Source organism: Xiphophorus maculatus, chromosome 10, assembly GCF_002775205.1.
Source record: "Xiphophorus maculatus strain JP 163 A chromosome 10, X_maculatus-5.0-male, whole genome shotgun sequence".
Classification (NCBI taxonomy): Eukaryota; Metazoa; Chordata; class Actinopteri; order Cyprinodontiformes; family Poeciliidae; genus Xiphophorus; species Xiphophorus maculatus.
The window spans coordinates 9,552,265-9,574,519 of NC_036452.1; the positions used below are offsets into that span (position 1 = coordinate 9,552,265).

The 22,255-nt window shown below is 37.8% G+C and overlaps 1 protein-coding gene and 1 non-coding gene across 2 annotated transcripts; both read left to right on the forward strand.

The window, feature by feature from the left end:
- The first annotated feature begins 2,747 nt into the window (after positions 1–2,747).
- LOC111609962 lies at positions 2,748–2,861 on the forward strand. Its single transcript, XR_002753427.1, has one exon. It is a non-coding gene; the product is annotated as a U5 spliceosomal RNA (small nuclear RNA).
- Positions 2,862–6,284: 3,423 nt separating this feature from the next.
- On the forward strand, positions 6,285–21,537 carry trim8 (tripartite motif containing 8). Its single transcript, XM_005794615.2, has 5 exons — positions 6,285–8,823; positions 17,472–17,567; positions 18,953–19,218; positions 20,455–20,570; positions 20,659–21,537. Exons 1-5 carry the CDS (start codon positions 8,218–8,220, stop codon positions 21,360–21,362), a joined length of 1,788 nt encoding a protein of 595 aa, XP_005794672.1. The 5' UTR covers positions 6,285–8,217; the 3' UTR covers positions 21,363–21,537.
- Positions 21,538–22,255: the final 718 nt, after the last annotated feature.

The window sequence follows — 22,255 nt, forward strand, 5'->3', positions numbered from 1 at the left end:
AAATGTGTGTGAGCTGCGTTTGATTCAAGTAGAGCTGAAATCATTGTCGTTTATGTCTTTAAATATTATTTTATTCTCTACTTCTCTCAAATGGCAACTTATTAACTACATAACTAAGATCATAGGGGGTTTTGAGTCAAAAACAAATGCGACTGGGATACATGTGGTATTACAGAAACAGCTGCAGATCTGATTGTGTCCTGTTGGTTGCTCACTAATTATCCTGTTTCTGCTCCTTTGGTACATAACTCGGGTCAGCCCTCCTCCATTTCAAACAATAACTTCTCCTCTCCACTTTCAGCGGTGTTATTTTTGGGTGGGGCAAGTAAAAAATTAACTGCCATTTGCAGCCCAGAGAGGTTTTCTATTATTGTCTCTACCCCATAAATGTGTAAATTTCCCTTTAGGTGGCAACGCCAAAATAACAAATTTAATATGCAGCTGTTCCCTAAAGGTTAACAGAGGAAACATCTGGGGGCGAGGGGGGTTGTGTCAAAAATATTTGTAAATTCCTTCATGTTTAACATGTTTGCATGGTGATACATTGAAACAGAATAAAAACTGTTTGAATTGGGGCTTTCTTGATGTTATTTTAGAGAAAACAAAACAGTAAATATATCAGAAATGTCTTTGAATTCTTCCTTGTAAGGTTCTGTCTTTGTATTGTAAATAAAGATTGGCTTATAATTGTTTTAAATTACCGCTTCTAAATGCCTGGTAGTTCATTCTGCATGTTCTGTTGTGTAGATGTGTAACTTTTATCTGAAAAACAAAGTGATTAGAATTCTATTTTTTCATAACTAATTACTTCCTTACTTATTTATTTACTTGCCTTATCACCATTGTTAATTGCCACTCTTTTGAAGCCAGTAAAGGTTAGTAGCAACCATCTGACATAATGTGTATTTCTCTGCAGAAAGACCAAACTGACAGCACCACCTGTTGTATTTTTAGGGTAATTACAGTTACGTGCTTAAAGTTACATTTTAACTAAACAATCCATTTAAATTTTGAATTTTGAATGATGACACATGACGGTGGCAGCATCATGCTCTGAGCAGTGTTACATAAAATGTTCAGAGAATATGTAAAACGCAGGCATAGGTACAAATGCGTGGTCTAGATTAAACCATATTTATGTTTGAAATGAACTATTTAAAGGCCAGGAATTAATCTAATTGAGAATTTTTATCCAATTTGACTGAATTTGAGGTATTTAGCTAAGAAGAATGTGCAAAACGTTCAGTCCATAGATCAGTGAGGTGCAACTAACTTTCTGGCTGCCTTTCGATGAGAGCATGATGTTCCTCCTGTCTGTACGTCGACAGTAAAATGGTTAAAAACATTTAACATATGAGCTGATTTTCCATAATTGAGCTTATGTATATAATGTACAGTGTTTGTTGTCACCAACTGTGTGTGTAACGAGTTTCGTGTGCGGAGGAGCGATCAGAAACGCCAGAGAACAGATTCGATGTGAAGCAGGCAGTTTTCTTGCCTCATGGCAGGGGGCGCTCGTGATCCCAGACATTGGTTTTGTGACTCCATGACTGCAGAGTAAGAGACAGCGCGCGCTAGCGATACAGTAAATAAGTCAATAAGTGCAGCGATATATTTATTGTTTTTGCCTCTCTTCCGACGTCAACATGGATGACTACATTTTTACACTCAAAACAGTTTTCTGAAGTGGATTTTCAATCGAAGCAGGGAATAATAACTGAAGGAAGACCAACACAGGAGCTGAAAGGTTTGCTTCTGACACAGAGATCACTTATTAATAATCGCAAAATAAACTCTAAGCCTAAAAACACACCACTGCAACAGACTGAATGTTTTGTGTGGGAAATATTTGACTGGTTTTTTGGTATTGAATCCTGAAACTTAAAGTGACGTTGTTGTCAGTTGCTATGGCAACGAGTCTGTTTGTGGCTTGGTCGATACAGAGAGCGAGAAACAAGTGTGTTTTTTGTTTGTTTGTTTGTTGTTGTTTGCTTTTTTTGGAGTTTTTTTTTACAAATTTTGTTGCATAGGGACCCACAGACATTCACTTTGGGGTGAGGTGTTTTTTGAGTATCATAATAATTTATAAGGTTATTTGTGATCATAATGAGAAGATAAAAAACATTTTAGACAGAGATTGTTCTCTTTTACTTTTTTCTTTCATTTGCAAATTTATTTATCATTTTCTGCAAGTTCTTCCACATGATAAATTGATTGAATGTCTAGTGGAGTGAATATAGTGGACTGAATGGCAAGAGAAATGTGATTTCTTAAAAAGTAAAAGAAATAGCACCATCTGATGGATGAATTGAGTCCCTACTAGCAATGCTTTTCAAGGTGTCTTTCCGAAACTCACTGAAAATCTGGAATGTTAATTACAAAATCAACAACAAATATTCTTCTTTCGATTATGGGCATTAATTTTGTATTATATTCTAAATTTGAGTCAATAAACACAGCTTTTTGTTAGTCTGTTATGCCTTACCCGCTCAACTAAAACGATTGTGGACGGGGAAGTCAGTTAAATCCCATCATGCATTGCGTCAAAATCTTTAAAAAAAAAAAAAGGCTTCCTAAGACAAATAAAGTCAAATTATTTTCATTAAAATGAAGTGAAAACATATTCTATGATGTGTTCATATAATGTACGTTGCTTTATGCATCTCCTCTTTTTTTTCTTTCTGAGACCGTCACTGAAAGCTACTTATCCCTGAATATAAGGGCTGACTCTGCTGTATGACAACAGTACACTCTTGTTTCTCTTCAGATCGTATAAATCTTTCGCCTTTTACTAAAGATTTCCGTGGAGAGGAACAATAAGAGTTTGTCTCAATTTTTGAGCGCCCTGCGAAAGTAGGGCTTCTTATCACTGTTATATATAAACTCCATCTACTTACACGTAGATAATATTATAGATATATCTATGAGTAATACATGGGCTCTCACTGTAAGTATCGCGAGGTTTCGGTTGAGCAGGTAAATAAAGCTTATTGTATAAATCCTTATTTCATAATCAGACAATGAAAACTGGAAGTGTTTAATTTAATCTCATAATTACGTACATAATTTCACTATAACTGAGTAATTACATGTGATCAACCATAATAATTATATTACATCATAATTTATAAACAAATGCAGATTTTTAAAATAAAACTTAGTTTTAAATTGAAATTGTTTACGATGTTGGATTCTTTAATTTTTGTTACCTTTTCACATAAAGTTGAAGAAAATATTAAGATACACTATAAAAAGACGCATGCGAAATTGTTTTGTCGCAATTTGTTGTTAAATCAGACTAAATTTCCCCTGTTTTAGGTCAGTGAGATTATCAAAATTATTTCTGTTTCTGAAATACAGAATTATTGTGGATTTTTATTTATTTTATTGTCACTTTGGTTTCTTTGTAATTTATTTATTTCATTAAATTCTTTTCTCACAGTCTCAAATACATAGCAGCAATCCATTATTTCTTGTTATAATTAGTTGTTGTGAACACAGTTACGGCACAGGCTGCTCTAAAATGAAACATGAAGGGCTTCTTTCATTTTTAATTCTTTTTTTGTTTTATTTAATAAAGATGTTTAAGCAATGGAAATTAGACATTTCTTAAACTTTATGCCTTTTTACCCAGCGACAACCTCTGCGTTACATTATATTGAATTTATCATTAAATCATTTTCAGTGAATTAATTTCTGGTGGATATTTATGGAATATGGCTAAAATGTCTGCAGATCCCACACATTCTGGACACAGCATACAAGAGATGCAATGCATATTTTGAAGTGATTTAATCTTGTTTCCCTTTTCTGTAAAAAGTATTCTGCATTTAAATATTCGCAATATTTTCACTTTCCCTTCTTATATCTTCAATTGAAAGTTTAACTTTTGTGGGGGGGTTTTCTTGAATCAAAACACAGACTCCAACAGGCAGAAGCCTCCAAGCATAACACTACCACCACCATGCTTAGAGGTTATTACAGTACATTTAGGATTTAAAAGCTTCACATAATCTTCTTGTTATTGGTTTCCCGTCGTTCTTATTGTTGCTCAATCCAGTAAGTGGTGTGAAACAACTCATTTTTATGCTGTCAAAGAGAAACTATAAGCTCTAATCAATCACAATCATTTATCAGAAATTAATAGGCCTCAGTCTTATCAAGTTAAAAGTAATTCTGATCAAAGTATTAAAGGATTTTGGACCAAATTTTTATTATTTTAGATTATATATGTAATTGTGACTATGTCTGGAGCATAGAAAACTAAAAAAAAAAAAAAAAAAAAGTAAACTTTTTCATTCAATCTTGTTTTTTATTCTTCAAAATCCATGTTCATGATGAGTGTGTGTAAACGCGCCACTGTACTTGAATTTATAATCAGTGAAACCCAACCATAGCAGCAAATAAAAAAAAGGTGTAAGCAGTTGTTAGAATAAATAACTGATCAATTCTACTTCTATTTTACAAAATGGACACTTAAACTTCATCTTTTTAGGTCCAACTTGCTGGTAGCTGATATTTGGGTATGATTTTATTGCATACCCAAATCTATTTCCCTCACCATTAACACACCGACCTGTACCGGACCGTTTTCCAAAAAAAACTGCTTGGTGAGGGTCCCGGTCTCTTGACACATACAGTAACCCCATTAAGCGTAATTCTGGCCTTTCCTCCGTGGTTTATCCAAATCACGTGACAGTGAAGCTGGTAGGAAGGTAGAAGAAGGAAAGAGGGGGCGGCTCATATGGTTCATGTTGAAGAGAAACTGCATCAGGTCAACCAAAGAGTCGCTAAATCAAACAGGAAGCTCGGCCATTAGGTTTCAAAATAAAGCTCAGGAACGACTGGCTATGCTTTTTGACCTTGTTTTTTTTTTTTTTTTTTTTTTTTTAAATCATCTAATTTGAGTAACTTCTGACATTGTGTTATAAAAATATTTCTTCCCCTTTAACTGTTTTACATTTTGTCACATTACATAAAATAAAAATAAAAAAACACCAATATATTTGTGAAGTGAATAGAAAAGTATGCATTGCTTGGTTTTCTTTTTCTTTACACATAAAAATCTAAAAAAACAAAAAAAACAAATGCAGCATAATTTTTTTTTTGTCTTTTGAACATTTTTTTAATCTATAAGATCTAGCTCCCCCCAATCAGCAGCTAACTGCATGCGTAGCTCCACTGTAAAAAATAACCGCAAAAGTACAAAAAATGTTGAATTAAAAATATGGCTTATTCAAATCAATTGCAAATCATCTTTGATTGTATTTTGTTTGAAAATATGTGTACTGTAATGCTACAGTTTTGCCATAAATTAAAGAAATTTATTTATTTTTAACTAGCTAGCTAGGAAGCTAATTTGCTATGAGCTTAAAAACCTTAGTTCAAAATTTCACCTTTCATTTGTCAAGGCAAATATGTCTGAGATCGTTTAAAGGCTTTCAACGATTTATTTTTTCTTTGTTTCGTTAAAATATTGCATGTGGCTTGCTTACATCTGCAAATATGCTTGTAAAATGTGCAGCATATCTATATAACCTGGAATTGTGTCACATATCTGAGCTAAAAATGTAATTCTACGGAAGGTTTTGACTGCCAGAAATAGGAAATAAATTCAGAAGCACTATCTAGTTATAACAAGAATGTTTCTCGTTTTAACAAGTTTAATGGCATTAAGGAACATATTTTCATATCTCACTTTAACGAGATATAAATCTGACAGGTAACGACTTCCTAAAAGTGCATAAAGGGGACCAATCTGAGTCTCCATTTATTCACTCTGTTCTTCCAGCCAGCACTCAAAAAGGTGTTGCTGTTTCACTTTTATGACATTCTCATTTCAACGAGAACATATTCTGGTTTTTATTATATAAATCTTGTCATATAATGTGTTCTATATTTTATTACATTGACAAAGTATCTCATTAAAATGAGAAAGTTTATCTTTTATTCAGTTGTAAGGATTTTTGTATCATGTTATAATGAGGTATTGTTTCAGAGTTTGTTCCTTTACTCTGGCAGGTAAGTGCTTCTGTATAGTTTAGAGTTTAAAGTTAAATTTATTTTTATTTTTGTTCTAATCTGCTTCCATATCCTTCAGTATTACCATTCATAAGGTAATGTTCTAATAAATCTTTCTGTCAATTTTTTTTTTCAAATATTAGTTACGTTTTAACTCCGCTTCTGTTTATTTTTAGGTGTGTTGTAGGGAAAAAAAAAAAAAAAAGTAAGAGAAAACCTTTAGAACTCAGAACTTTATTTTGAAAAGCCCTTCCGGAAGTAGTGTGCTAACGCTGTCGGTCTTGACTCAGGTTAAGTCAGCTTGTCTGCATTCCTTTTCTCTCCCCACAGCCTGGCCGATAGAGACAGAAAGAAAAGAGAGAAGAGGAAGAGGAGGGGGGGAAGAAAACACACATTATTATTCACAACCGTATAGGATTTTATGAAGCACGGAATCGACTCATACCGGATACATCAGGCCACGAAGCATAAGCATAACCCCCCCCTCCGGTTCAGACGGCTCCTTCAGGACTACAAAACAGAAAGAAAGACATAGATTTGTATTTTTTAGTGACGGGACCTTTCCTTCGTGTATTTGTGCGTAGCTCAGCTATCGAAACGCAGCTTCGTTGAGACAGCCTACAACCTTTTCTCGGCGGATATTTTCTCTCTTCTTTTTTTTTTCCTTTTCGTTTTTTTTTTTTTTTTTAAATGAGGATTTGCAAGATGGCTGATGACAGCTAGCCCCAACAAGGACAGAAAACCGCGACGTCCCCTTTAAGAACAGGAGGGTATATTTTTGTATTTTTATTAGCTAAATATAAAAAAAAAATATGGCTGCCTCAAAAAAGCTATGAGTGTAGCTCTACTGAAAGGAGTCTATCCGGTGTTTGTGTGTACCTGTGCTACGGTAGAAAATGGTGAGGTGACGTCTGAGGTAATTTAGGCGATTTAATCGAGATAAGGAAGTGGGACGAATATGTTGTTAGCTAAAGGCTGAGGCATCGATAGGCTAATAAGATTTGAGACCAAAGTACAAAACAAACGGTACATTTGGGGGAGGGAATGGTGGTAATAATCATTGTTTAAAGGAGACATTTGATAGATGTGTCAAAGCGAGAGAGAGAGAGGAGAGGAGGGGGGAAGCAAACGGCTCTGCAACGACAGCCAACATTCCTGCGGATCCTAAAAGCCTTTGTTTTGTGCGCAGGAGCTGGACTGGACCATTAAAACGATTAACTATGCAGTAAACAGCCTCGACATGATGGCCTGGGTGTAATTTTCAGAAGAGTTGGATTATAAGGCCTTTTGTTGTGAGAGAGAAAATTGGATAAGGCAGAAAGCAGAGGCCTTGTGTACATATATATTCATCAAAACAGAAATATTGCTTTGTGTGTGTGTGTGTGTGTGTGTGTGTATGATTAAAAAGACAGGAGGTTGTGCTTGGGTTTTTTCCCCCCCTCTCATCTCAGCAATACGACGGGTTTTTCTCAGCCTGCGGCCAAACGATCGCAGGTTGTGTGTGATTAGATTGCTGCTGGATGCTTATTTATAATTCAGCGGACAAAAGCATTGCGCTGCGTACTCATTATTGAGGGAATCAGGCGTCCTTGAGGCTCCTATGGAATACAGTCACATTTTTCAGAGGCGTTTCTCTGTGTGAATAGAGAATAGGAACCAGGGTGTGGACCTGAACAGCCCTTTTTTCATTCTGAATTGGTTGCTATAGTCGTCCATAATCCGTCGTTAGGTTAGGGGGAAGGCCTGGAGTGGCAGCAGGAAGAAAGATCAAGATCCCTGTCATGTGTCACATGGAGATGCATGCCTCTGGGTGATGGTACGCTGTTCCCTGTGCCTTGGTTTTACCTGTAGCGGACGGGGTTTGGTTCTGTTCTGTGAGCACACACTGAATCACTGAAGGCAGGTCTGGTGGTTCCGAGTGTGACTTGGAGGAAAGGAAAGCACTGCTTCCTGTAATCTGAACAGCGTCACCCTGTCTGTTTTATGTGTTGAAATCCACCTAGGTATTTCGCCTGAAGCCTCCTTTAGCTCAGTTTTCCGGGAATTTGCCTTCATGCTGCATTACTAAGCAATACTCGTCATCTGTCAGGGAGGGTGTGCATACAAATATTGATCTTTCTGGACTCGGTTTTTGAGAGTGTCGGGTTTCCTTTGAGAGAGAGACGCACAAAGCGGCCTAAAAAAGGTCTGATTTGTATGCCTGCCTGCACCACCATGGCCTCTGACATGGCTGAGACGTGGAGGAACTGTTTTGAGGAGGAGCTCATCTGCCCTATCTGCCTGCACGTGTTCTCTGATCCCATCCAGCTGCCCTGCAAGCACAACTTCTGCCGGGGCTGCATCAGCGAGGCCTGGGCCAAAGACTCCTCGCTGGCTCGCTGCCCCGAGTGCAATCATGCCTACACGCAGAAGCCCAGTCTGGAGAAGAACCACAAACTGTCCAACATAGTGGAGAAGTACAACGCCCTGAGCGTGGAGAAGGCCAGCACGCCGACGCTGCAGTGCATCCTGTGCCGCCGAGGCCCGCCGCTCCCTGCGGTCAAGGTGTGCCTGCGCTGCAATGCCCCGTGCTGCCAGTCCCACATCCAGACGCACCTGCAGCAGCCGTGCTCGGCCCTGGGGCACCTGCTGGTGGAGGCGGAGGCCATCAAGGCCTGGACCTGCCCGCAGCACGACGAATACCGGCTGTACCACTGCGAGGCCGAGCAGACGGCGGTGTGCCAGTACTGCTGCTTCGCCCGGTGCCACCCCAGCCACGGCCACGCCGTCACCGACGTGGAGCTGCGGCGCAACGACATCAGAGTAAGACGCACTAATCAATCACACATCAATGCTTTCAATTTAATGTTTAGTTAATCTATAAAGACAAACTCTATTCTCTCCAGGCCTGGAAGATAAATTGCCTCATTATTGTTGTTTTTGAAACAGCGAACATACTTTTGTAAAGAACTCTTCAAACTAGAAGTGGAAGACATTTTAAATATCCAAAATAAGACACATCCAAACTGAAATAAAGACAACTCACAACGGAAACCATAAACAAAATTAATTATAAAGTCTTTGTAAACAAAATTTCCCTTCAAAAAATGTTAGTAATCAGAATGGAAATGATTAAACTCATTCAAATTTATCACACGATTAATTGCAACAGGCTTAATCAGCTCTCAAATTTCTGATCAAAAATATGTAATGAATTGAATCTAATAACTGAGTCAAAATCAATTGCATACATTCCAGTTAAATCCAGTCAGATTCACTTTTTAAAGCCGGGTGGTTAAAGAGTCTCTATCTCAGGAAGCCCAGCCAGTTTCATTGAGTCATTGAACGAGTTGCAGTCGCTCCTTCTGAGCAAGCATGTGGCGACAGTCGAAGGGAATCACTCCCTTCCAACAGAGAAACATTCTGTCAAAAGTAGGGCTGCAACTAAACGACCGAACAATTCATTAAATCGGCTTATTTCATTTAAGCATTTTATACATATAAACCAATAGTTAATTTTCTTGTTTTCATAAGAAATAAACACTTTATTGCCTAAGATGCAATAACACTACATTCCTTTACACTTGATCATTTGTAGCATCTAAAAAAAGTTCTAACATCAACAAATGAAAAGCTCTAACCTTTGTGCTTGACTTGGCATCAATACATCAGCTAGTTGTTTAATAAATGTATAGCGAAAGGTGCTTATGTTTTTACACAATTTGAACCGGGATAAGATAAAACTGCCACTTGCGGAGTTTTGTGTAGAACATATTTTCAAAGTTTTCCTGTCTTAAATAAAAAATGCGTATATTTTTGCCCAGTTTTGTATAATTAACTGCTCTCAGGCTGTTGATACTTCTGCAATTAATCGATTACTAAATTAGTTTACAAATATTTCAGTAGTCAGTTCATCAGGATTAATCTGGTTAGTCATTTCAGCCCTTGTCAAAATGGATTCATTTTCACCAAATGCTGCAAGATAACACACAAGAAGTCGTATAATAAGAGTCAAATGAGGGTGACATGTTGCAAGGATGATTGATTATGTAGCTTAAAAATAAATATTGAATTTAACTCAAATTCTAAAAATTGTGGTCAGAACTGCACTTAGGTTCTGAAATATGTTTCAAGCATTTTTTAATTATTTGTGTAACGATGGGAATGACCATTGAATCTCTGTATTTTTTGTTGGATTAAAAATGGCTGCATCAAAGAGCCTGCAGCACATTTTGGACTAGAAAACAGTTTATAATCCTTATGGGAGAAAAACTGTGAGCTGGCCAGTCAGCACTAAAAAAACAAAAACAGAAATCGGTATCAGCCAATCATTGCACCGCTATAAGCAGTTAAACAGACTATTGGTCGGTTTCTCTTTTCCCTAATTCACACCTCTACCTCCTACTCACTAAATAATTATCTAGAATTTAATTTTTTTTGTTTTTCAAGTTTTCTTTTGAATTCTAAACAAATGATCAAAAGTCAAATCTCTTTTGTTTTTAAATTTGATCTCATGTGTTTGTCTGAAAGACATATATTACACCCAATTTCCATTATTTATGGCTTTAACGCCCATTTGGGCGAGTTAGCTCTTGCAAAATATGACAAATATGACCCTAATCAGGCCAAAAATAAACACAAGCAACCTCCTGGGAGTCAATTTTAGGCATTGGAGCCAAATGACACCACTTCCTGACAGCTAACTGATTAGATCATAAAAAAACCTTAAATCATCACTTGCCATAGCACCTATGAAACATCCCTAAAATATTCTGTGGCAATCGACTCCTTTTCATATCCAGTTAAATCCAGAAACGACCAAAAATTCAAACTGGCATCCACTTGTAAATTTTCCAGATCTGACTTGTTGGAGTTTGTCAGATTATCGGTTATCAAAAAGGAAAGTTCAAGTGTTTTGATAATGCCGCTTCACTAACCAAAAGAGTGTCCTTTACATCTACCTTATATTCTTAACATCAACATGTGATCTCTCGCTGTCGTTTAAAATTACTTGACTGGAGAAATTTGGGATGAAAATCTGATGGGGGGGGGAAAAAAAAAAAAATCAAAATAAGATGTTCATGTTTTTATGAAATGCGTGCATTTTGAGTGCTTCCACTCTTATCCGGCATGTTTTCAGTTGCGGCCCTTTCCAAGCCTCCATTCTCATCTGTTGGAATGGCAAACAATGCGGTGGAGGGAGGAACAATGAGGGCCCCTCAGAGGGCCTTATCTCCCCAGCACAGGTGCATCCGAGCACAGGGATCACCAGTTGTCGAGACGAGGGGGGGGCAGTTGGAGAGAAGTCGAAGGAAAGAGGGATTAAAGTGATTCATCACTTGCCTCTGCGGACTTTTCTCTTTTTTGTTGTTGTTTTCAACCTATTCGGTTTCTGGGGGAGGGGTCTGGTGTGCTCACCACCTCTGGTTCGCGCAGGGGTCACACCGGTTGCTCTCGCCGGTTTTAAAAACGTTTAAATAAGGTGTGACAATACAGTTTGGCCGAGAGGAGAAACACGAAGGCGTCACTGCTCGCTGACTCATATAGTTCACCAAACATTTTTAGGTGTCAACCATGACATACAAGGCTGCCTTTCCTGTTGGTAATGCTATGACTCAGCTGTATGTACAGTTAAATATCCTCTGAGGGTCCGTGACATGGCCGTCGGGTGGAACTATTAAAAACTGAACAGAATCTTCTACTTTTACTAACACGCAATATTACAGTTTTACCCCAAGAAACAAGAAATGTATAGAAACTACTTTTTAGAGCTGTAACTGCTGGTTATTGTAATTATCAATGAATCTATCTATTGGATAAGAAAAAGAAGAGCACAATCTACAGATTTTTTATTCAAGCTTTCTTTATACAATATTAGAAAAACATTAAAAGATGCAAATAAACAAATCAATTCCTTTTTTAAAATTAGAAAATGAAGATTTTATTGCCTAACAAACATTTTTTTTAGTGAACACTTAAACATTTGTAGCAAAGCAAAAAAAAAAACTTCTAACATCAACGCATAAAAAAACTTAGTGTAGCATTGATCTGTTTATTGTTTTTGATTAACTGATACATGGACAGCAAAAGGTGCATACATTTTGTTTTACAGAATTTGAACCAGGTGAAGCCAAAACCAAGATAATTTTGTGTCGTAAGTGGAAAATGTATGTTTTGGGGTATTTTTAATAGTTTTGGCTTTGTGTTCTTTCAGTAATTGGACTTTTTTGAATCTTTATACTTCAGTTAACCACAATTAACCAATTACTAAATTAGTTGACAGTATATATCAATAATTGATTCATCACAATTAATCGTTTCAACCCTACTACTTTTGGTGTTTTCTACCTTTGGATATTTATTAAAAAATAATTTTAAAAATGGAAATTTTGAGGGTATATTTTTTATGTTCAATGATTGCACAACCCTTATAGGCTACCAGGTCGGGCTAATAGAAACAACACACTTCGGTGTGGAAGTTGCTCCTGAGGGAAGGCGAAACAGCAAAGGTGTTATGTTTTATCTTTTTCAACTTTCTGCATTGAATACTCTGAACTTGGAAATATTGACAGCTTTTGTTAAACTAAAGCTTTGTTGGTCTGTTTTTAATAATGTTAACAATTCTAACCCCTAACAGCATTAACATCTTAAATGTTATTGGCTTAAAATCTACACTTTTATCATTTTCCTTGTTTTAACATATAATCTCTGCTCCCAATATAAATAATTACTGCTAGAAAGACTGGAACAAATATATTTTCAAAGCTGCTGTTATAGCTTTTAAAAAGGAAAATTAGTATCAGCAGGTTACGGCTTTACAGAATTTGGCCACCAATTTGTGATCGGTGGATCCCTACCCATCACTTTTTTGTTTATGTTTGCAATCTGGTGTTTTTCATGCGGTTTGAATTGTGAGTAATAAAACATTTGTAAAAACAAACTTCAGCAAAGTTCTCAGCCTTCCAAATCCAAGAGATTAATGGATTAGTTTTTAAATATAAACCTTGGTTAGGAAGCCATTTGTTGTTTAAATGTGGTGTTGCTTTTACTTTTTTATTGCCATTTCTGAAATGCCCTACATTTATTTGTCTAAAATACCTGCTATATAAAACCCCATCAACCTTTTTTTTCCCAATAAACTTTTAAAACTAACATCTTGATTTTGATTTCTAGTGTTAAAAGGCAGTTAAAACTTACAGGGAAAACAACTAAAAGGTGCTAAACCAGGAAAAAACCTGCATGTTTCCATTCTTATGTTTTCAGATAAATGCAGACATAACACTGAGCACGAATGGCCCTGATTAAGTTTTAAATATTCTAACTTGTGCTGAATTGATCCAGGTTATACAATTTATACCAGATGGTTAAAACAGGTCTGACAAGCAATTTTATATTTGGTTGCACATAAAAAAATAATCAGGTTATTGGTGCTGTTGCAGAGATTAATATATAGTGGCTTTCCATCTCTAATAATGTTATGTAGGTGTTGTTCTTGTTTCCCAGATAAATTCCTTAGAGATCAAGACTTTTTTTGAGCTACAGCTCATGTTTTAACCAAGACTAATGTTTTGAAAAATCTATATATTGCTGCACAATACTGGTAATTATTGCAATGCCAATATCAGTTGCTATTTTCTTTCTTTGTCCAATTGGAGCATCTTCTGCTGTAAAACTTTGTCCACCTGGTTAAATATTACATTAGCATGTAAAAGGCAAGTTTGTGATATAGATATTGCACACTCTGATATTGAGATGTTATTTGCACTGTATTGCACTGAAATGCTGTAGAAATAAGAAAACTGACAGTACAGAAAAAGTACAAATATAAACCAGCTTAAAAAACTGTTAATGCATCATTGGGAAATATGTTGCATAGAATGGGTGACCCAAGGATCAAAATGTATAAATAATTGTACATTTAAGGTTGAGAATATGAGATTTAAGTGTCATGTAATGTAATGTGGAAATAATTTAAGTTTATCTGACGTTTGAAGATTTAAATTCGAACAGATAATGTAAAATTGCTTGCCAGTTGGGCATGATAATTTGTTTCAATAAATTTTTTATTGTTTTTACTTTTTGTCTGTTTGAAATAAATAATGACAGAATAACTTTCTGAAATTTTAAACCTTAAAATCTATCCAGACTGTCATGGTCTTTATACTAAGAGTGCTGTGCACTGCACTGCTGACGACAGTGTTGGGGCGTCTCTGCTGCAGCAACATGTTTAGCATTGGCATGGTATTTTAGGCTTTAATGACTTTGGTGATTGGCTAATTCCTTTTAGCACAACTTGAACACAACAATAACATTTTTTGAAGCAAATAAAATGGTCCAAGTAAAGCAGTTTTGTCATCCATAAATTTGTTTGCAGATGCTAGTACGTCACATTTATGGACGTACTAGAAACACACAAGAAAGGTTCCAGCTCAAGACTTTTAGGTGCAGAAAAAAAACAAATGTGATTGTGTTAAAATTTTTAACACGCTAAAATCTTTGTAATTAATTGATTGAAATTGACACTTTAAAGTCCTGGTCCTAATTTTAATATAATGTAAATATTACATTAAAAGTAATTATTTATTTATTTATTTCAAACATGTTTTTGAAAACAAGAAATCAGTAGGACAAAAAGCAAACGTGCATACATAACTAAGAACAAAGTAATAGTAATAATATTTAATGACTCAATATTTATCAGAAATTTATAATTATGTGACTTTAGTCAGCCGTTGTAGGACCAGGAACAGTTCATCCGTATATTTAGATATTTGCCATTTTGTCCTCATGTTGATGATGATGATGGTGGTGGTGCACTCACCGCCCTGCAGCCCCTCCCTCGCCCTGCTCTCCACCTCTGTCAGCCCCCAAACCTCTTTCACCTCCCTCTCGCCATCCAGCAGCCACCCAAAGCCAGACCCGACCTTCCCCCTAGCCCTCCTCTCCTGCGCTGATGGAAGGGGCTCTGTAGTGAAATGACAGCTGAAGAGCACCCTTCCTCTGTTTTTTAACCTCTGCTTCCCTCCCCCAAAGGTATCCCATACATGTAGCTAGACACGCCCCCTCCCCCTCCTCCTCTTCTTCCTCCTGGTCCTGCGCTGACTTCTGCTCAGAGCCTAACTCAATCAGTCAGCACAACCAGGTCACCGTCCTGGATCCGACCAACTGTGCATGTAACAGAGCTATGTAGGGCAGCGATTCCCGACCATGTGCCGCCGAGACCCGACACTGTGCAGCTTTTCCTTTCTATCAGCCTCTAAAGCAGCTGATCAGTAATGGTGAAATCAGCTGCTTTGTGCTGGAATGCCTCTGTGCTGAGGATGATGATGGCATGTGAAGAAACCTTCAGCTGGAGGGAGCAGCTGATCATTTAGGATTCACTCTCTCTCTCTCTTTAGGCTTAGCTGCGAAATTAATGCATGTTTTCTGTTTTACTTGTGAGGATATTTAAGTTTGCAGATTATCCCCAATACTAAATCGATAAGGATTGCAGAATGTTTATAGATGAGCAGTTTTGAATAAAGAGAAGTATTTTCATAAGTTATGATAAGGTAAGGTAACTGTATTTATGTAGCACATTTTCAGCAACAAGGCAGTTCAAAGTGCTTTACACGAATTACAAGGAAATACAAACAAAACAACAAAATCAAAAGAAAGACCAAAAGATGAGGGTAACAGCAAAAAAGAGAAAAGTACAAAAGTAGTGCGTAATTTATGAACTAATAGAGGTTTCTCTGGATCTTAAGTTTGTTCTGGATATAAAACTAAACGTTGTTTTGGGTTAAGTTCTAGATTTGTATAAAGCTAAATGTTGGTTCTCCATGTTTGATTCCTGTTCTGGGTTGCTAAGTAAACTAACGCGAGTTTCTCTGTGTCTTGCTCCAATATTAAAAGTATAAAGCTAAATTTTGGTTGGTTCTCCATGTTTGATTATAAAACTAAATGTTGGCTCCAGTTGTTCTGGGTTGCTAAGTAGATGGTACTGTCTAAGTTTGTTCTAGAGTTGTAAAGTACAAAGCTAAATGTTGGTTCTCCATGTTTGATTCTGGTTCTGGGTTGCTAAATCTTGCTCCGATATGAAAGTATAAAGCTAAACGAATAAAACAGTAATACTAATAGTATTTCTAATGCAAGAAGATTCAGACAATAATAAGACTTATATGCCTAATTTATTCTTTTGGAAACTCCTCTTTGTTATTCATGTAATTTTTAATGATAATGAACCATAAAAAGTTCTGTTATTGGTGACTCTGTGCACATGCTTATTAAGTTTTACTTGCTACCACAAATATTAAAGATACAAAGCATTTAGTTAACTTATTGATTAAATTCAGTACCCTATAAGAGTAGCATAAGGGGCTTAAAAAAATCACCTTGAGGGCCACAAATGGCCCCCAGCCCACACTTTGGACACCATGAGTTGAACAGGTCCAAATAGTTACTTTAAAGATCAGTTTTTTTCCTGCCATTTAATGTTGCACATCATCACATATCATTAAAAATAAATAATGATGATATTAATAATAGTAATAATAATTATTGAAATAAAACAATACTTAGTGCTGGACAATAAATAAATTTTTATCTTTTAATAAAATCAAAGATTTTATTTGTAAGCCAGACTGTCCAGTCCTAATAATAATAATAATAATAATAAGCACCTATGTCTAGTGTATTTGCAGCTAAAGCTGAACACACTGCAAAAACACAACATCTTAGTTTTGTCTTATTTCAAATTTACTAACTTAAAAGTAACTTTTAAAATTTTGAAAAAGTACTAGTTATAAATGAAATAATCTGCCAGTGAAACTAGTACTTTTAAAAAAATCAAAATTAAGGAGTTATTGGCTTAGAAAAAACTCCTGTATCTTGCTTAAAAAGTTATCTGTATGTTAGTTTTGTGTTATTTCAGACTTGCTAAGATATTTGCACTTGAAATTGGATCAGAAATACTTGAAAAGATGTTTTTGTTTTTGCCGTGCAGGGAGATAGTTTGGCTGAGCAGCCGTCTGCCGCTGCTCACATGCCATCCTCCTCCCAGAAATAACAGGTGCTGTTGCTAAAACATTGCCACGGCTCATGGAGCAGCTTCCAGTTGGTGATCTAATGTCTTTTAGGAGGAAAGTGCTGGACGGGGGAGGAAGAGGAGGAGTAGGAGGAGGAAGAGGCGGAGGTGCACCAAGGGGAGAGCAGAGCTGCCGGAGCTTTTTACTGACCATTTATCTATCTCTGCTCTCTGCCTCCAGCTCCCCCAACTTCGGTCCTCATTCTCTAATGCAAACACTAAATAGCTGCTGGTTGCCATGGCAGCACCCCCCTCCTTTCCTCCCTAGCAGGGATTGCATGTTGGATGGAGACTAAATTAGCCAGCTCCAGGAGTTCCAGTATCTCTGGTATGGTGAGCGAATGCTTGTGGCTAACTGGAGGTTATAACTTCCCTTTTTTCTTGGCTTTTTTTTGTTTTTTTCCAGCAAAACCTGCTGAGACAGCAGGAGCGCGTGGAGGAGCGAGTGCAGGAGATAGAAGAGCAGCTCTGCAAACTTGACTCTGACAAGTGTACAGTGGAGGTAAGTATGAAGGACTTTATTCACACATTTTAGCTGTAAAGCTGCAGTATGCAACATTTATAAACAATATATATTTTTGCAAATTTGACATACAGTATAAGACTTGCGGTAGTGTCCCGGAGCTCGGGACACTAGGTCAATCATCCAGCCGGCAGCCATGTTTTTGAGTTAAAAAATGTTTAAAGTTGACAGGAGATTTGAATATATCACTTGATAGTCATGCATTTTTGGAAGACTGGAAGGTTAATGTCTGAACACCAACTATAAAGTCTTACAAAATGCAAACATTTAAAAAAAAAAACTTAAACAAATAAGCAATGTTAAGCCTGGTGGGGGCACAAGTCAAGCTTGGTGGCCCGCCAGGCTAATAATAAACTGAGGGAAACCCTGAGTATGGAATGAGACAGATAATCTGTGAACAAAATCTAGCTCCTCTGCCTTCTCACAATGAAAGCGAGAAGGTAGGTTTTAATGCTAAAGCTAGTTAGCATGACCAACTAGCCAATAACGGCAGATAACTGGTTTTCCTGTAACTGTAAGTTATTTCTCCGCCAATAGCATTTTTATCAGCGAGTACATTAGGTTGATTGACAGCGCTAAGACCTGACTCCTGGCTCTGATTGGTTGTTTTTGATCGGGAGCTGTGCATTTCAGTAGACGGCAATATTAGCTCAGGGATAACATTGGGCTACTAAAAAATATTTTTTGGAGGTTTTCTATGTTTTTTCCACTGATTTAAGACTGTTTTTCACCACTGAATCCAAAATTGACACCCATTTTTCTCAGTCATGTCTGGTTTTTATTCTAATTTGGTTTAGAAAAAATCTGATCTTCTGACTAAATTGATGACATTTTTGTGACATTATCAGTTCATTTCTGTTAAGATTTCTCATCCAAGAAAGGTTTTAGGAGGAAAAAAATGTTTTATACCAAAGTATATTAATTAAATGATACAAACTTTCTGTAAGTTGAGTAATAAACACAGGTAATGGTAAGCAAATGTAAATTAAACATTGCGTCTTTACTGTGCAAAATTCAGGGCATGAGCTTCTGTTTCTTCAAACGCCTCGTATGCTGAGCAGCAGAAATGTCTCTCTTCAGTCTAACAGAAATCAGCCGTCATGACTGCATCCCAAACTAATATGCATTTAGTCCAGAAAGTTGACCCAATTGAGCAAAACCAACGTGATTTTTGGATTCAGCCCATCAAAATCATCCTAAAACAGTTGAAAAACCCCCAGACATTTTTTTGGCTGTTGACCAGTGTTATCTGTCTCGTACTATGCTTTCACAAAATGGAGACAATTTTTAAAAAATAAAAAGCATATATTTTTTTCTAGAAATATCCATACAGCAGTTTTAATTCACTCTTAAACTGCCCACAGGACAGAGTGTGTGAGCTGAAAGAGGAGGTGCGCCTGCAGTACCAGCGCATGCATCAGCTCCTGGAGGAGGACCTCGGCCGCACGCTGGAGGCCCTGGACCGGGCACAGGCTCGCTTCTTCCAGGAGAACGCGGCGCAGATTCTGGCCCTGGGGGAGCAGCGGCACGAGGCCCAGAAGCTGCTGAGCTCCATCCACACGGCCTTCAGCAAGGCGGAGGAGCTGAGCTTCATGAAGAACACAAAACCCGTTAAAATCCTCACAGACAGGTGAGAGACCTGAAGCATCTGGATCTGGTTTAGAGGAGATCATCTCATTTTTTGCCTGGACAGGGAGGAAGACATGCGGCAAATGTTGCCGGGTCCGGGAATTGAACTCGCAACGGCCGCGTCGAGGACTCGAGGCCTCCAAACGTGGGTCGCGCTATCTCCTACGCCACCACAGCACGCCCTTCAGAAATGTTTTCTGTCATTTGTAATTTCTTTTTTAGAAAACAAAATGAGGAAAAATCATTCTGGTATGAAAAAATGTAAAAATGTTACTTTTAAGCCATATGGCTCATATGCGAACTGTTGCATCGATGCAGCGTGACATGGAGGAGATCAGCAGTGGTGATTGCACATTTTGTCTTAGCAGTGTCGTTTAGCAATTTACTGGAAACAGGAACACACGAGTTCCTGAACTGGTTCAGTTCACAGGAGGGAACTTGATTTTATCTTCCAGATCGCAGACGGCCGTCATAATATGTGAAGGTGTCATGTGAGGGTCATCACCCTAATATGTGAGGGTGATTAGTCAGAACAATTGATGGCTAATTTTGCTGAAATTAGAATCGGATTTGAACCTTTAGCTTCTGAGCTAAAGTAGAAAGATGATTCCACTGTTTTTGTTGTGTTTTTTTATTGCTTGGGCTTTTAAATCATATTTGATCATTTCTCCTTGAAAAAAATGAAAAATACTGATCAATTCTGCCACAGGCAAAGTTTGTAGCCCAATAAAGTGCAGTGAAGTCAGTCATTAAATCAGGGTTTGGCTGATTGGCTGCTCTGTCTTTGGACATGAATGAAACACAAACAAATCACTTTCTGTGGAAAATTTCACACTGGACTTTAAGCAATTTGGATTTTCTGGCACTTCACTTTTTTATTGTATTTATCTTAGTTTTTTCTTCTACTAAACTTTCCATTAATGTTCTTGGATGCAGTACTTTGTGAATTGCCAGCTTCTTTAGAAATTAGCTTTTTGTCAGTGATGATGCGGCAATAACTCGGCATTTCCGTATTAAAATTTTTTTTAATAATCTTATTCAGTATTTAAGTTTTCTTTGTAACTAAATTCCTTAACAGGAAAAAAGTGTTTGAAGGATATCACTTTGTGTGTCATAAATCAATTTTAACAAATGAGTTTAGCTTTCTGAAGTGAATTACAGAAACAAACATTTTGATTATGTTCTACTTTATTGCGATGCTTCATCATGATTTCTTGCTGTTGTCACCTTGTTGCAGGTCTCAGGCCTGCGTGGGAAGCAGCCTCCCTCCTTACAAAGTGGGGAATCTGAACTCTAAGCTGTTTCTTTCTGAGATCTCAAAGCGAGAGAAGAGCTTGAAGCGAACGCTTGAGGGTAGGCAGCGTAACATTGGCACGTGGAGAATCAACCTGATCGCTGTGATTAAGTTTTTAATCTTTTTAATTTGTATGTTTTGTCTCAGTTCCTCTCACCCCGCCGTCGGCATTCCTGCAGACAGTCGCCGCTTTCCCCAGTGGCCAGAGCTCCGGCTCCGGGGCGGAGAAACGGAAACATTCCACCGCCTTCCCGGAGGGAAACGGCAGCACGGGGAAAAACGCCACTCCGGGTTTCAAAGACTCATCCTCATCTTCCTCCTCTTCTTCCTCTTCGTCGTTAGCCAAGCAGCCCTACCTGGGGTCCGGCTCCGCCTCCGGAGAGGGCCAGTCCGCCAACCAGCAGACTCTGGGCCCCTGTGCGCCACCCCACATCGGTGAGGGCGGCGGCGCCGGAAGCGGTAGCGGCTCCCTGACCAACCATCACTCCGGCTCCGTGTTCGGCTCCTCCCACTTCCCGCCGGGGGGCAGCGGCTCCTCCCACTCCTCCCAGCAGGCCGTGCTGCCGCAGTACGGCGGCAGGAAGATCCTGGTCTGCACCATGGATAACTGCTACTGCTCCGGAGTGCCGTCGGTGTCAGGCCACCGCAGCCACCCTCCCTACCCGCGCTCGGGCTCCTTCCCCTGGGTGAGCCCCCAAGACTACCCGCCCCCTCCCGGCCTGGCCTCTGGAGGGCCGTCCATGCAGGGACTGGCGGTGAGGGACTGGATAGACGCCTCACAGACGCACAGACATGCTGATTTCTACGGGCTGTACGGGCAACCGTCCACCAAGCACTACGTCACCAGTTAACGCAGCGGTTATGCTCTTAAAATAGAGACAGGCACCAAAATAGCACACACCTTTACAGATTTATAAATCTGAAAACAACACATAGTGGCTGAGCTCACGAACACTGCAAAAACAAAATCCGACCAAGTATTTTTCTCTGGTTTCTAGTGCAAATATTTTAGTAAAGTTGAAATAAAACAAAACTAACTTGCAAATATCTTTTCAGGAAGATATAGGAACTTGTTTTAAGTTTGTTCCTTTAATATTAATGAAAAATTAGTAATACCACCAATAGATTATTTCTACTATTACATGGAGAAAATGTCTTGTTATAAGTGAAATAATATGCCAAGTACATTTTCAACAATATTAAAGGAATTATTGACTTAAAAACAGGGGTGTCCTAACTTTTTACCACATGAACCAAAGGAAAAAAAATTGGGGATTTCTTTAATAAAAAAGGGAAGTTATTCATTTTAGATTCAAAAATTAAAAAGAATTTTGCACACTTACTGTGTTAAGAGGCATCTAGTTTCAAATTTTTAAATTTTTTGGGCTCGCTACATTAAATTTATTTTCAGTACAAGGATTCTTTCGAAACGTTTGCTACAAATCAGAAATTTTTAATAGAAACTAGACCAAAAATATTTGGTAAGAGTTTGTTTTTGCAGTGAATGAAATTGTGTTTGCATCTGCACACACATATAGAAGACACACACACACACACACATTCGGGGGCAGGGTTGATCTGTTTTAATGTTCCTTTAATTTTAACCAGTGTTTCATGTAGATAAAACACAAACTCGGCTCACTTTGGCACAACTCGGCTCTGCGTTTCTACACAGGGAAAAAAAAAGAAAAAACTTTATCTGGAGACAAGAGGGTGATGTTAATCTTTTTATTTATAGAATAGG